The 16,219-nt window shown below is 31.4% G+C and overlaps 1 protein-coding gene across 1 annotated transcript; it reads right to left on the minus strand.

The window, feature by feature from the left end:
• Positions 1–909: 909 nt before the first annotated feature.
• On the minus strand, positions 910–5,333 carry LOC143625025 (uncharacterized). The gene is made up of 10 exons (XM_077095494.1): positions 4,921–5,333; positions 4,363–4,483; positions 4,158–4,243; positions 3,713–4,073; positions 3,537–3,637; positions 3,374–3,440; positions 2,862–3,089; positions 1,530–1,985; positions 1,375–1,447; positions 910–1,172 (listed from the first exon to the last, which is right to left on the minus strand). Exons 1-10 carry the CDS (start codon positions 5,331–5,333, stop codon positions 967–969), a joined length of 2,112 nt encoding a protein of 703 aa, XP_076951609.1. The 3' UTR covers positions 910–966.
• Positions 5,334–16,219: the final 10,886 nt, after the last annotated feature.

The following is a 16,219-nucleotide window of genomic DNA, read 5'->3' on the forward strand; positions in this document are numbered from 1 at the left end:
AAACAACGTGAAAAAAATTTCCACACGCCCTAAAAAATTAATAAATTATAAGTTGGTCAAAATAAGCAATTCCAAACACCTCTTAAGATTCATACATCTTATAAAGTCAAATCCGATGTGTTAAAAACAATATATGCTATACCAAAATAATATTCCACCTTGATCAATCTTCTTGCAAATGCTAACTTCAATCCTACAAAACAAAACATCGTGAGCCTTGCCACGAGATGAGATTCCACCTGTGATCACCCTCTAACGTGAAAATCAATACCTGGTTTTTTATCGAGAAAAGATCAATACAAGAGTGTGAGTATAAGTGGGAATGAGAGCATACATGAGTTTTTCATCTTAGGTGCTATATATAGTGGTGGAGTTTTAGGGTCGAGGTCATCAATGACGTCCTTGGTCCTCACCTTATGAACGAATGATCGCGATAGTGACTACCGGAATTCTATTGATCGATAGGGAATATTATCTGTCATTTTGGGGACCACATAGATCGTTTAATTAATTAGTGTCGAATATAGATCTATTCATGGATCCGGGTCAGATTTATTCAGTTACAATTAATTTTTATTTTATATTTTAAGCAAAGTTAAGCAGGTCAAAAATGTTGCGACGAATGAACAACCAAAATTTGTTTTTAACTTCCAACAATTTTATGAAAATTTTGCGACCAATTTATTGTTGAAATTTAAATTTATTTTATTTTATTACAATTTTACAACCGATTGTGACTGGAATTTAATTTGAGTTGCAACTAAATTCTTTTCATATGTGACCGATTTAGTACTGGAATTTTACTATGATTTCTATATTAATTCTTTTTCTTTCTTTCGAGCTCGTTTAAGTTCGACTTGTTTATTGTACCTCTACATACAACTATACAAGTCCACGCATCAGCCATTTATCTATATATCAGATTGAAAATCTGAATAACCAAATTAATGATCCAATAAACACTTGCTATTCTACCCAATTTATATCCAAATCTTTAAGCTTCACCATCCACTTCTCTGTGTCCTGTGAAACATCAGGTTTAGACGTCGCTTTCTCTCCATCATTAACGTTGTTTCTCATTCTGTTCGGATGTCTGACCTTAAGTGACAAAAGACGTGAAACTTCATGTAAACCACCCCATTTCTCCAATGCGCGTGCGATATCATAGCGACCTACAAAAGGCATAAACTTTAACATTAAAAAGATTCCATGCATTCACAAATCTTTATAACATCTAAATATATATTTTTTCTTTTTTAGCCATTGTTAATAACAAGCTTTCTTTTCGTTTATAACTTTTATGTTTTATTAAATTCCGAATATGTCGTTGCAACGTTCTTATTTTTATCAATGTTTTGATAAATATTGATATACCTCCACGCTCAAACGATTTTCTACTTGGCATATAGGCAGGATCCATCCCCCAGCTCTTTTGGAAACGACTAATCTGTCAATGTGAAAATCATTATAATAATCAGATCATAGAAAAAGAATGATGAAAACAATCATGGTAAAAGTACAAAGCTGACCTCTTCTTTTAAATTCTCAAGGTGATCCCAGTACCCTTTCGGTTTAGGGTCTTTGTAAGCAAGTGAAAGATTCATCAATGAAGCAAATTTTCTAAAACCACCTCTTCGTGAAATCGCCTTCTCCATATCAAATCTTCCGTGTTTTCTTAACTGACTTCTCATTGGCATAAACCCTTCTTGCCCGTGTTCTGAAATGAATTTAAGAAGTTCGGTTTTGAGTACTTCAATGTCTTTATGTAAACCAACAACCCGGTGTCTTCGTCTAGAAGGATTTTCATCATTGTTTTTTGATGATTGTTTTGATGGAATGTCAATAATATGCTTGATATTGGATCTAGTATCGCTGTCTCGTGTCTGTGATGTATCGCTACATACTTCAACATAAGTTTGCGATTCTTTTTTCTCGATGTAGTCACGAATTGCACATAAGTTTGATGGGAGGTCTTCATAGATGACCTAATTAAGAAATGGAATTATGTTTTAAACAATGAACATAAATAGAATTAGAATTTGGGTTCTGTTTTATTTCTGGCGAGTCAAATTAGTCAAATTAACAAACTAGCAGAGAAAAGAGTTAAAAAGGGTCCAGACTCGAGATTAGCCCAACACCTATTTTTGATGCATGCAACCTCCTAAATTGCAACTAACATGGTAATCATATATATAAACAGTCTGAAAAATGGACTAAAAAGTATTTGCATGTCAACGCAAACTAGCGCCTAGCTCAGTTAACCTTTAGCTAAAATACATCCAATTTCAACCAGGGGTGTAAATGAACCAAGTTAGCCAAGCTGAGCCCGAACTAGACCTAGTTTCAAACCTAAAGCTCGAGCTTGGCTCTTTAGTAATTTTCAAGCTTGAGCTCGGCTAATTTATTAATTACTAATTTAATAATATAACTTACGCTATTATTATTATTATAATTATTATTAATTGTCTTGTAGTATTAAGGGTATTTTAGTCATTTTATATGCATTATGAAAACAATAGGGAGCATACATGTAATTTTCAAAATTAAAGACCAAACTTGAAATTTGGGGAAGTCACAAGGACCATTCAAGTAATTAAATCTAAGTAAAAATTATATAAATAATAGGCTTGTTTGGGCTCACCCAAAAGCTCAGGCTTGGGATGTTTATTAAACAAGCTTATTTTTAGGCTCGAGCTCGTTTAAGTTCAGCTTGGTTCGAGCTTTTAGTGAGCCGATCTCGATTAGCTCATGAACAGGCCCGTATGCACCCCTAGCTTCAACCCGTTGACCGACTCAATAATCTTGCCAGTTCTATTTACAATTCAATGGCCAAAGAGGCTTCAAAAAACAAGATAGCTGACCTCTTCCATGATGGCCTCAGAAAGTAACGAACCCGGATGCATCTTCGATTCCACACTGTATTTCAACAACGTGTGGTGATTGCCAAGTTGTTCAAGGATCCATCTCCCCTTAAATGAATCAAAATCGCCTTCAACTTGCTCAAATGTTATTTCTTGCTCAAGGAATTCACATAAATCTAGGACAACACGCGCATGAAGTACCATGTACAACAATCCCTTGCATCCTTCCTGCATGATGAAACAAATTCGTTTATGTTCATTTGTTCGTTGGCGTTCATTTATATTGGTCTGGTCACATTACGTTTGTTTAAGTTCGTTCGTTAATATATTCATTTAAATGCTTTAGGCCCATTAGATTTTAGTCTAGTTTTAATATATTAATCTATGTTTAGTTGTGCACGTTCGTTAACCGTTCGTTTATACAGTTAACGAACGAACATGCACGAACACACTCCTTTGTTCTGTTCGATTACAAGCCTATATGTGATCCTATAAAGGAAAACCAAAAATACCTGAAGAATCCGAACTTTGTTGTTTTCTCGCGCTAAAACCTTGCTAATAGCTAAATTTGGAACTATCCTGCAAGAAACAAAACCATATAACAATATTAAGTACATATACTTATATAAAAACTCTAGATTTATATCTTTCAACCATAGTAAAGATATGACTTACTCAGGAAGGGTCTCATAAGAAGTCAAAACGTTCCACACTTCACGAACCGGAGCTTTCACAGTTATGCTAGCAAAAACACATCGATGAACACCTCCATTTTCCTTTAACACAAAGTCATTATTCATAATAACAAACATAATAGCTTCCATGTCCATTAATAACAATTAGTCACTTACCAATAGGCCATCAAATCTTCTAAGATGAATTTCATCCACCTTGCAAGTGCTATCAATCTGGCAAGTTTTGCCAAACACTCCCCAATTATTGTTTACTTCAACAGTTTGTTTGGAAGCTACAGTAGGGATAGTCTTATCCAGGTTACCATCAATATCTATGGTGGTTGAAGTTGCAGATTGTGTAGCTGAATAAACATCTGTGACTATATTCTCATTTCCTTCAAAATTTCTCTCGGATCTGCGCGCGATAGCTTGAAGATTCACAGGAAGATCAGATCGAATAATTCTCTCCATAAATATTGCAGGAATGTTGAAGTTTGGTATTACATTAACTTCATAAGACAGAATTGCTGTTGAAGACCTGCAAATGATAGAATTGCTAATGCATTTAACAGAATAATAGTCTGTAATATTTGTTTTAGCTATAACTAGAGTATGATTATACCTTCTCCCTGATTTGAGAGACCATTTGCCTTCAAATTTCTTAAAATCCCCATCAACCATGGAGAAGTGGAGTTCACGACCATTAGCCTGAACTACGAGAAATTTTTACAGTTAGCATTAGAATCAGATTATACAATTATGAAGTTTCCAGATATCAATCCGACAACACAAACATATCAAATCGTAGACATCAAATAGATACTTACTGAGTTTGGAAACTCTTGGAGATCTAAAACAACACGAGCTTCAATATGCCAATATAGTGCTCTCTGCAAACCTCTCTGTTCCAACCATATTCGTCCTGGATGAGCGCAGGGAATTTTCGCACTAACGATAATAATATCAAGTATTAATATGGCTCTAAATAAACCAAACCGAACAAGGCCGTGTGCATGTTCATCACTTCGTCCGTTAAGCTTTTATTAGGCAAATGAACGGTTCACGAAGACCTAACCGAACAAAATTTTTGTTCGTGAACGCTTCACAAACACAAATGAACACAAACAATGTTTTATTTGATTCGGCTAACCGAGAATGGTCAATGCCAACGGTTTGATCCGTCTACCAAGTTTGTGTTGCTGTTTTTTATAACATTCATATTCATATGTTAATTTTACATATAAATGAATCACATAATGCACACATATATATTTTTTATTATTTAGCTTAAATTTAGTAAACTGATTAAAAAATATTAAAAACCTTTAATGAACAAACATAAACGGACGTAAACGAACAAATTATACAATTGAATGACGCAGTACCTAAAAATAAGATTGGGGATGAAATCAGCAAGCCTTTCGTAATCTGTAAGAGCGTTCCACACTGAATCGACATCCGCATCGACTTCAACCTCCGACTTCACACGACGCTCTCTCCACGATATCACCTCCACTTCACATTTCACCTTCCTCTTCCTCCCGCCTTCTTCATACAACACCACTTCCTCAGCACTTATTCCGTTCGTAGCATTATTACTCACAGACTTACTGAAATCACAACCGCCAATCGAAGTGAAACTCGAATTTGAAACATTGAAATAACGTGTACGATAAATGTTATTTCTCCGGCGAATTTTGAAGGATGAAGAGTGTTGAAGTTTGACGGAGCTGTTGCCGAAGGCGTGGATATGGCCGTGGCGGTGGCCGGAGAAGATGGACTGATCGGAGACTAGCATGGTGAGCGAGTGTGTGTTTTTGAGTGTGAAACAGTGTGTGTGAGGAAATGAGCGGGCTAAAGCTTCTGATTACGGTTGTGGATAAATGTTTACTCTTTGGCCCCTGAACTATGAATGAATTGTCATCTTAAACGTATTTTAATTGTGGTTGCTATTCGTAGTTAATCGATGCCACTGGATAAGAATCTTAAATATCATCTGACGGATAAAGTAACGTACCCTCTAACTATGCGCTTGAGTGATACATTTTTCTTTTATTATCATGAGATTTGAAGCCTCTTTATTTGTAAAGATAAATTTTAAATTTGCCAAATAAAATACTCTTTTAGTATATTAAATATTTAATAGATGCTTAGGGTAGATTTTTTTTATTTAACTAAATACAACGTGATAGGTTTGAATTTAAGAATACTTAAAAAATTAAAAAAAAGATTGGATAGAAAAATATTTAAATTAGTAAAAAGAATGACTCTAGTAAATCACTAAATTGTCTTAACAAAATATTTAATACACCTGGCCACCTGGGAGTAGAGGTGCAAAAAAACCCGAACTCGGAACCGGACCCGAAAAAATACCCACCGTTTTTGTTATACCCGGAATTTTAATACCCGAACCCGTACCCGACCTAACTCGTAGGGTACGAATAGGGTATGCATTTCAGTACCAAAACACGTACCAGGAACCGAGCCCGATTTACACCTGGTAATACCCGAAAACCGGAGCCGGTTCCAGGTATGAAACCGGGTTTTTCCAATACTTGAAACTGGGTTTTTCAAATACCCGAAATTACCTGAAAAATGCCTGAAAATACACGAAAATACCTCTAAAAATTGTAGCCACTTAAAAAAATTCAATATATACCCCAAAAAACCTAGAAAAAACCCAAAAATAGGGTTTTTCAACCCGGATATAGGGTATTCAATACCAGGTTTTAGAATACCCAGTCCTATACCCGACCGAACCTGATGCATAGGGTATGGTCTTTAGAGAGAATACCCGGACCCGAACCCAGCCCGGGTATTACAAATACCCAATTTTCCAATACCCGATCAAACTTGAACCCAGGTATTTAACTCGATTTGTGTGCCTCTACCTGGGTGAGTTCCATCAGCCCCGAACTCCTTATGGGCTAAGCCGCTAAGGCCTTAACAGCTTAACTTAAAATATGGTTGGCTACTTTAGGCCCATCAAGGTCTTATGTTCCAAAGCCCAAATATATTTTTAAAAATACACCACATAAACCATTATTTGATCAATTTTATCACACTTTATAAACAAAAGTTCAAACTTTTAATTATAAATCATATTTATACATATTGGTTTGCCTTTGAGATATGTTGAATCATCCATTCTCTGAATTAAAAATAAAAAGTTAAAACAAAAAAAATTGATATGAATGTAATGGTTATCATTCTCACGTCTCTTCTAAAATTAAGGGAAAATGGAAAATTAGCTTGATTATATATATAGAGAGATCAATGCGAGAAATGGTATTACAACGAGAAGTGTGAGGAGTGAATCTTATCCATTACACACATCAATGGTTGAAAAGAAAGGATGGCATTTTTGTAAATATCTTGATAATGTAATCTGGTGTTTGATGTGAAAAAGGGCAAAATCGTCACAATGTGTAGGATGAAAATCTATAACGTCAGTAATCCCTTGTTTCACTCCCAAAACGTTTAGCGTGAAATCCCTCCATCAAATTGCAAATGATACAAGGAATCGACCACCTTAGCTACACTAATTTTGTTTGAAAGCGCATAGGAGTCGACCATCAGAGCTAGGTATCATGTTCTTCTCAACCAGAATTGGGGGTTTTGTAAACCTAATCGGTGTCGAACAAGAGAAAAAGATTTGAGGTATGTAGGCAAATTTTGTGTTGTTTGTTTCAATTAAAGTAAAATATAGACTTAAAAAATATTTAAAAAAAATGTGGCTTTTATTATGTGTTTTTGTTACAGAAGGTGCGTTTCACAAAAGAGGGTTTTTTTTAATTTGTTTTTTGTTTTCTTCAATCGAATTGGATAGTTATAGTAATAAAAGATTTCCATACCCATTGGTAAATGGAATTTTACAAAGCTTGAATACATCAAATTGTGTTATAATGTTTTGTTAGTAATATGTCTGATGTAGGTTTGATTATTCAAGAACATCAATCGCATCAAAGGATTCCTTCACGTCGTATTAAAAATCAAACGTGGAAGGATTTCCTCACAGAGCTGGTTTGGATTTCTTCACAGAGCTGGTTTTGTTCTAGGGTTTTCATCTATGAAGCATAAGTCTCAGCTACGGTTTGTCTATTTTTTTTCTCATTTGAAATAACTCAAAACCACACAGATTTCATATTAGTGATACCTACATTCATAATCCAAACATAATTTTCGTTGATTAAATATTGATCTGGGGATAAAGGTTCTTGTGTAATATCAATTCAGGTGAATTCCTATTTTGTTCATATAAACCTATAGTAACTAATATATTCATTTACAACTTTGATTTCCTTGAATTGGATTTCGTAACAAAAAAATAGTTTTAGTGGATTGTAGGTTTGTGTTTGGTACATGTTTTGTATATTATACCTCCTGTATGATCCTTATCCTTTTTTTTTGTAGTATTGGTTCTGATTTGTGAATAATTACGTACAAGATTTAATGGTAAACATAGAAATTCGGGATCTTGATTCAATTATGTTTTCTTGTTATTCTACTTTGGGTTAAAATTGAATATAGTGTGATCTATATGCCAATTATAATTAGTGAGCCAGTAGTTAACAAATGTCATATTGTAAGATTATTATTTTTCACAGTTTGGTTTTGCTATTTGAATCAAGAGTTACATGATTTTGTTTATTTGGGCAGTTAGGAAAAGTGAGAGAATCACAAAGAACAAGTCATTTTGCAAGTCCTACGTTGCATAAGAAGTCCTACATGACCATTCTACACCATTCCTTTTAAGGTCATTGTATAGTTTTGCGTTTTACCTAAACTGCACACCCTTTTCATAGTAATGTGTAGGCAATCTGTATACCAAGACTGCGTAAGTTCATATGTAAAATGTGTAGGTAATTTTTAATATGTGTAGGGCTCTTTAAGTTTATGTGTAGGTTCATGTCTGATTATGTGTATGACTATGTGTAGATAATTTGTAATTTGTGTAGGGTCTGCAAGTTCTGTGTAGGGCTCTGTAAGTTCATGTCTGATTATGTGTGGTAATTGTAATCTGTGTAGGACTTTGTAAGTTCATGTGTAAATCGGCACATCATTATTATCTAGTATGTTTTTAAAAATTAGTCGATAGTAGTCACTTTGATGCCGAGAATAAAAGAAGGCCAAAAGCAGATAAGTGTAAACACCCTTAGACCTCATATTTTGGGGCAGTCTTGAATCTAAAAAAGATCTCATTATTATTGTGTATGTACTTTGTTAACTGTGTATTTTCACTGTGTTTATTGTGTATGCACTTTGTTTCTGTGTAGATTCACATACTTTTATGTATATGTTGGTATATTTCTTAGAGGGTTTGTACAATGTATGTTGAAAGCTTTGTTTGTGTAGGATGTTTTAGTGGGGTGTTTTTTTTAGGATGTGTATGCTGTAAATTTATATATTTAGTTTATGATGAGGTCATGTTATTTTTAATAAAATTCGTAACGGTAATTTTTTATTGGAATTTCTGGCTTGTTACATATTAATGATTATATGTTTATTATGTCAGGTGTATGATGTTTGGTTATATGGAATTTATGCTCTTTAGAAATTGGCGTTTATAGATTTTACAATCTCAAGATCGGGTTGGATTTGGTGAAAAACAATATCAAGCGCATTATGAATGACGATGTGACTAAAATCACATAACCAGCTGTATATGAAGGTGTTACGATGTTGCTTAGATTACAAATTTTAATGTAAAATGTTTGTAAACCGTGTAGGTATTAGTGTTGATTAGAATTACATAAGTTGCTATTTTCGAATTTGGTTAGTGCAAGTTGGTTAATGCATAAGTTTAATAGAGAATTGCACTCTGAAATGCACATTGTGTTAGAATTGTCATGTTGTATGTATGGTTAAGAGAAATAAATATAAGATTTGTGCAGGTTTAGTTAAGGGAAATAACATTACTTTGTGTAAGTTATATGTGTAACAAATTAGCTTGTTAATATGTTAATTATATAATATGTTATTATGATGTTGGATATTAAAAAAAAAGTGTACTACGCACACTGGTTACGCTAAATCTATTGAATTTAAAATTTTGTGTATTTTGTTTTGGCTTTAAAACATAATAAAAAATTTATAGAGTTTAAATGTTAAAAGTGAAAACGTCTAAAGATATTAGACTATAATAAAAAGAAAATTAAACATCAAAAATATGATTCAAAACATTACCATATATTTAGAATTATGCATTTTACTTTTAGTATTGTTTTTCTATTTTTTGATATGATGAAGGTTGATTTACAATCTTGATCTGTCTAATTATGTAAAATAGAAAAAAAGCATATGGTTTTGGCTTGATAATATACACAGTAAAATTGATTCAATCAGCAAAACTGAAATGCACGATAGATTGAAAACAGTTGGATGTAGGCTAATTTGGTGCTAATCTTAAATTAGTATTATCTTCTTGATTTTTTGAAATCCATTTAAATTATAAGAAAAAATAGGAGTTCAGTTAAAATTAAGTAAGGTGTAACTTGCTAAAAACCTACCAAATATGAAACAAACTATTTTTACTAATATACCCTTATTTGAGTTTTTTACCAGAATAGGTGAAGAGGAAAAAGTATTTACCAATATAGGTGATTTGAAAAATATTTACCATAATAAGTTAAGTTACTCTTTTCTCACTCTTAACCTATTGACTAAAAGTAATTCTCTATGTTAAATATATTACATTGAGAAAATTAAGTGGCTAGTATTTTTAAATGCTTTTAAAAAAATATTTGTGATATCATAATAAAAAAGAAAATAGCAGTAAGGATTTAAAATATTTTTCCAAACTAGCAATTCTCAAATTAAATATTTATAAAGAATTTTTAAATAAGTATATAAAATCTGTTTCATCTTATTATTAACATAGATTTAGTATATTTATTTTTCTTGTTAGCAGATCGATGTCATTTTTTTTTATTTATAGATATTGAATATTGTTATATATATGTGTGTGTAAAGAAAAGGCATGTATATAGAGGGCTTTTTTCTTTCTTTCTTTCTTGCCATTCCGGTGTGAAGTTTGCTGTTAAGAACAAATATTTTCAAAATGTGGTATTTTTTTTTTTGAAACGTAAGTTATACGAGTTGTGGTACTGCATCGATAACTTCACGAATCAAACCGATACCAACCAAACAATATTGTTATCTATATTGGTATTATCGAAACCAGCATTGGTACTCGTCGATGTATCGACATCTTTTGGACATATCACGTTTTTATTATTGTGAGTTTTTCTAAATTCTTTATTTGTATTTAGAAAAACACACATTTCTTTTTTTCATAAATATCCTCAAACTGTTACTTCAAAAATAAAACCTAAATTTTAAATATTTTGTTTAAATAATTTTTTTAGCTCTTAGTTAGAAATGTTTATTTTAGTTTTACGATTTGTCTAGACTAAAGAAAACAATTAAAATAAGAACTTATTCAAAAATTATCTAATACAATTATTTTTTTGTCATAATTAACAATATTATTCTACATATTCTAATAAAGTAAAATAAATGGAGACACTTGTCATGTTTTGGTTAATTCTCACAATTTTTCCCCCTTCAAAACTAATATACCCTAATATATGTAATAAATCAATAATTATTTACTTTTCTTTTACGCTATATTTATATAATATCTATATATTTTTATAAATATAAATATTAACATATTATTTTACTATATATTTCAAAATACTTGGTGAATTCCAAAAATTAACAACAAATCATGTTTCTCAAATGAAAATTGTTTTGGGTTTTTTTGTGGAATTTAAATTTGATTTTATGGGTCAAAAGTTGATAAATAGATTGTTTGGTACAAGTTAACTATATTTATGTTAAATTTTGTTACGGGTCAAAAATGAAAATTTTGAGTATTTTTAAAAGTTTGAGAATGTAAAATAGATTTATCGTCAAATTTGTTATGAGTTCAAAGTGTTGACTTTAAAATGTCAAAAGTATGAAAGTTAAAATTTTAAGCATGATTCAGGTTTCAAGTTTATTTTTAAGGGCATTTTTTGAAATAATCAAAAGGTTCGGGATTTGGCAAATTGACTATTTTTTCCTCAACTATTAAAACTTAAGAAAAGATTGCGAACACTTTCGACATGCCACCCCGATGCCTATCAATGCTTCTAACTTTTATCAAATTTTAAATATTTATGTCAACATTAATTTTTCCTTCAATGGTAATCAGAACGTTGTATGGGAAGCATGTCATGTAAAACTATACTCAAATGAAACAAAATATTCATAAAATTGAATGGGTTAACATGTTGTTTTTTATGTTGTCATTATGACAAAATCGAGAAGCCCTCTGAACTCATAACCTTTTGGTTGGAAGTAATAAACTTATGTACATATTGTATAGATACAAGCATAGATGTAATACATTTTTTTATATACGCCATGTAATTATTTGTTTTACTTATAATTTTATAATTTGAATTATCCCGTGTAACACGGGCTCTAAAACTAGTTAATTTATATATAAGAAAATAATGTATTTTGAAAAGGTCGTCTATTTTTTTTTTCTTTTTTCAATAATGTTAGGAGTGAGAAAAATGTAGTTTAACCTATTTTGGTAAATACTTTTTAAATCACCTATATTGGTAAATATTTTTTTCCTTCCACCTATTTTGGTAAAAAAAAAACTCTATTATTAAATTAATCTTAAAACAAACGAAAAATTGTGATTGGTTGAATTCATTTATTGCACTTCTCACACTAAAGAACCCAAACCTATATATATACCATGGTTTTCTAGAAAACTAAATAAATTAATTTGGACCATTGATCTATAAGATCAATGCTTAATATGCTCAATGGCACTTTGGTAAATAAATAAAATATAAAGGATATTAACTAAGAAGCTTAAGGGCATGATCGGTACAAAAAAATATATTAGTTTCAAAAACTCCTAAAATTCCTCGGTCTCCCTCTATTATACGTTCTATTTTTCATATTTAATCTTCACTTTCATATTTGTAGCCTACAGGTATAGTTATTCGATTATGTTATAATATTTTTTTTTATCATTTATATTTTTTAATATTCTTTTTCCTGTTATACACAATATAGTTCTTATATATTTATCATGTTGCTCTAGGATTTTTGTATTTTGAAATTGGGTCATACTAAAATACGTATATGTAACTTAATGATTCACACAGATGCACAATTAAATTATTGAGTTACATATATGTAAAATAAACGGGTTCTTTGTGTAACTGTGAGGTTACACATATGATACAAATAATGTTCTTCTTGTTTATCATGTCTTCATAGCAAAATTAGCATACTCCAATCGATAATAAGTAATTGTCAAATAATTTAATTACATGATAAGTGTGTGTGTATATATCCTTATTTGATACGTATATGTAAGTATGTAACCCTCCCGCTCCTCCCTCCTAACTGATGTCAAGAAACCAAATTATATTTGTGCGTAATGGGAGTTTTCCAATTAAAAAAAACACATCTACCGATAAATGACATATTTATAAGATGTGGTAGGTTGTATATACGTTTATGTATATCATTATATACATATGTAACTCGATTGACTATAAATATGTAACTTGTCAAAGTTATGTATATATATCATGTTTCATACATGTAACTTGACACACCACATCTATATAACTTATAGGTGTTACATATATGTTTGAGGTTACATATATATGTATAATAAACCAAGAAAGGAGAAATACAATGTAACATTATGAGCATGAAACTACACACTTGAAACATCAGATTCAATAATAATTTGAAGTAATCTAAACAAAGCCCAAACATAGAAACTAATTAAAAGAATGGAGGTTGTGACCGTAAGAGTTAGAAAAAAAAAAGAAAAAATAAAAAAACATCAGTACATCACAACTGAAAAAATAATTTGTATAGGTTGCACAATTGGGTTTTAATACGTGAAGAGAAAGAGATTGAAATTCCTTAATATGTGGAGCTAGAGATTGAATTACAATTGTGCCCTTTATTAATAAAAATGAAATAAATAAACAAAATTATTTGATTGGTTAATAATAGTTTTCATAGTTTTTAACTTGAGAGTGGTTTTCATTTGAACTCTTCCCTATATATATATATATATATATATATATATATGACTACACATTTGTAGTTAATATAATATAACATACACACGTTCATAATATGTTTAATATTTTTGGGAAGGCGTTCATATATAATATATTGATATACACTTGTTAATGTGTCACATACTCTATTCTTACTTTCCAAGCATGTCATATTGGAATAATGGTTTGAGTTTCACAATTACACGTAAGTGTAAGGCCGTCTCTTGGAAAAATAAAATCAAACTAAAGTTTTAGGCCTTCACGTGAAAAATACCTCTAATTTATACTAGTAGATACTAAATGATTAAAATTTGATCAAAGTTAGACAAAAAAACATACTAAATGATAAAAGTTACCCTTAATTATTTGAAAAGAAAAACATATTCGTGGTTAGTTATTTTGCTTTTTAATAGTAAAATTCGAAAAAAGCCTTGAACTCTTGTTTTGTTTTAGGCCTCCAAAAAGGTTGAACCGCCCCTGCAAGGGTGGGATATCGGGAGGGGTGTTTCTTTCTAATACACCCGTTACCCTAAATTTTAACTAACAAATTTGGTCATTTTAAGCTTGCCATCAATAAAAACAGTACTCTTGACTTAGAACAAGCTAATTCTACTTATATATGACAACATGGGGCTATCTATGTTGCAAATGTATCATTCCAAAACTATAGGAGGAGACGAACGTTATAACTTCTAAATTAGATTATAACCATCGTGAAGACGTTATTAGTAGGCTACAAAATAACCTAACTCGAATAATCTTGTTTAAAATTTGATTTATCGAAGCTAATTGCTGCTTATAAATTATAATCCTACTCTTCCGAAATAAAGAATTTATACGGACAAAATTGATGGTAGTTGAAATAGAGGTAAGGCAAATAAACCAGCTAACCGAACCGACCTGAAAATCAAACCGAAATCGAACCGGCTTGAAATCGATTATGTAGAAACTAGTTTGGAACCAATTGAAACCGTCGGTTTGAAACCGGTTTGTATTTTTCTCCACCAAAACCGGTTCCAAACTGGTTAAACCGAATCAAAACCGGGCAAAACCCGAACCGAAACTGATCATAAACCGGTTTCGACTTTTGTTGGCCAAACCGAACTGGTTTTAATCCAAACCGGTTTTAAGTTTAAACCGGTTTATGCACCTCTAAGGTGAAACTTTAAAATAAAAATAATTTTAAAGTGGGTGCGTTAAATTAGATGTAGTGAATATCTAAACCCTACTTCAATGTATTTTATACTTGAACCCCCTTATTTTATAAGTGGTTGTTTGGTATAGGTTAATGGATTGAAAAGAGAATGAAATAAATAAAAAGAAATGAAATGGACAACAAAATGAAATAAAGAAAACTTATTTATTTATTTTGTTTGGTTAATTTATGAGAACAGAAATAATAATTACTGTATATTGTTGGGTAGGCACGAAAGAAAGTAAGAATAAAATATAAATGACTAAAAAACTCTTGCCTTAAAAAAAGGAAATTTACCAAGACAAAAACAATGGTGATGGTAAGGTGCTGGTGGTAGCGGTGGTCAAATGATGATATCGAGAAATAAAAGATGAATGGAATGAAAAAAATGGGGATGAGAATGAATGATTAGTGTTCGATGCTTATTATATTTGAATACAAATACAAGTGTTGCATATATATTGCATGTCTTAAAAGAGCAATTGTACTTTGTAAATGGCGATGATGATGATTCTCAAGATTGTCATTTCTATAATTTTTTTCCCATATTCGATGATGACGTTGTTTAAGATAAAGATTGTCTAAACAGGGTGTTTAATGGTTATCATTTTGGTTGATTAATTCACCTAATACTTTGTAAGTTGGGTTTTCCGGTTTATGACGCTATATATGATTTGCTTATGTTTTTTTCCTTACATTATTTATTGGTATTAATATTAACTATTTTTATTATGTTAAGCCCTATTTGCGGTGCGCGCATATAACGTATATATGTGTGAACCCTCGGGTGGGCAAAAGTGAAATTGCACTAATTTTGACGTTATTTTACTAATCTCGTGAAAATAACGGTAAAAGTGGCGGAAGGTTAATCAGACATCATGTAGTGGCGTTGATAGCTGAAAGACAAGGGTACATGCATCAATCGGCCGGTATGCCAATGGCTGAGTGTTATGTGCCTTATGTCTAAGGCTTGATACAAAACTACTTTCGAGTCTGGGGTCTCACCGGAAGCAGCCTCTCTATTCCTACGGGGTAGAGGTAAGGTTGTCTACATCTTACCTTCTTAAGACCTACTATAGCTTTGCTATTGGTGGGATATACTGAGTTCGATGATGATGATATTTTTATTATGTTGTTTGCTGCATAACACTAATTTGATGTTTTATTATTTCTTTTCATCATAATACTTATTAAGCTATTGTTTACAATGTTTTGTGGGATAATATTCCGTGAACCGGATCTTAAAACGTCTTGGTCTTTGTTTTGTTTTCATAACTTTTGTTAGTTTATGGTCTTTTTTTTATTCTTAATAATTCTTAAGATGTTTCTTATTTTATGTTATCTCTTAATGCCATAAAAATAATTGCTATTCTATTCAACTAACAATATGTT

Source organism: Bidens hawaiensis, unplaced genomic scaffold (genome assembly GCF_021521415.1).
Source record: "Bidens hawaiensis isolate Kalapana, Puna unplaced genomic scaffold, B.hawaiensis_p1.1 tig00004020_1, whole genome shotgun sequence".
Taxonomy (NCBI): domain Eukaryota; kingdom Viridiplantae; phylum Streptophyta; class Magnoliopsida; order Asterales; family Asteraceae; genus Bidens; species Bidens hawaiensis.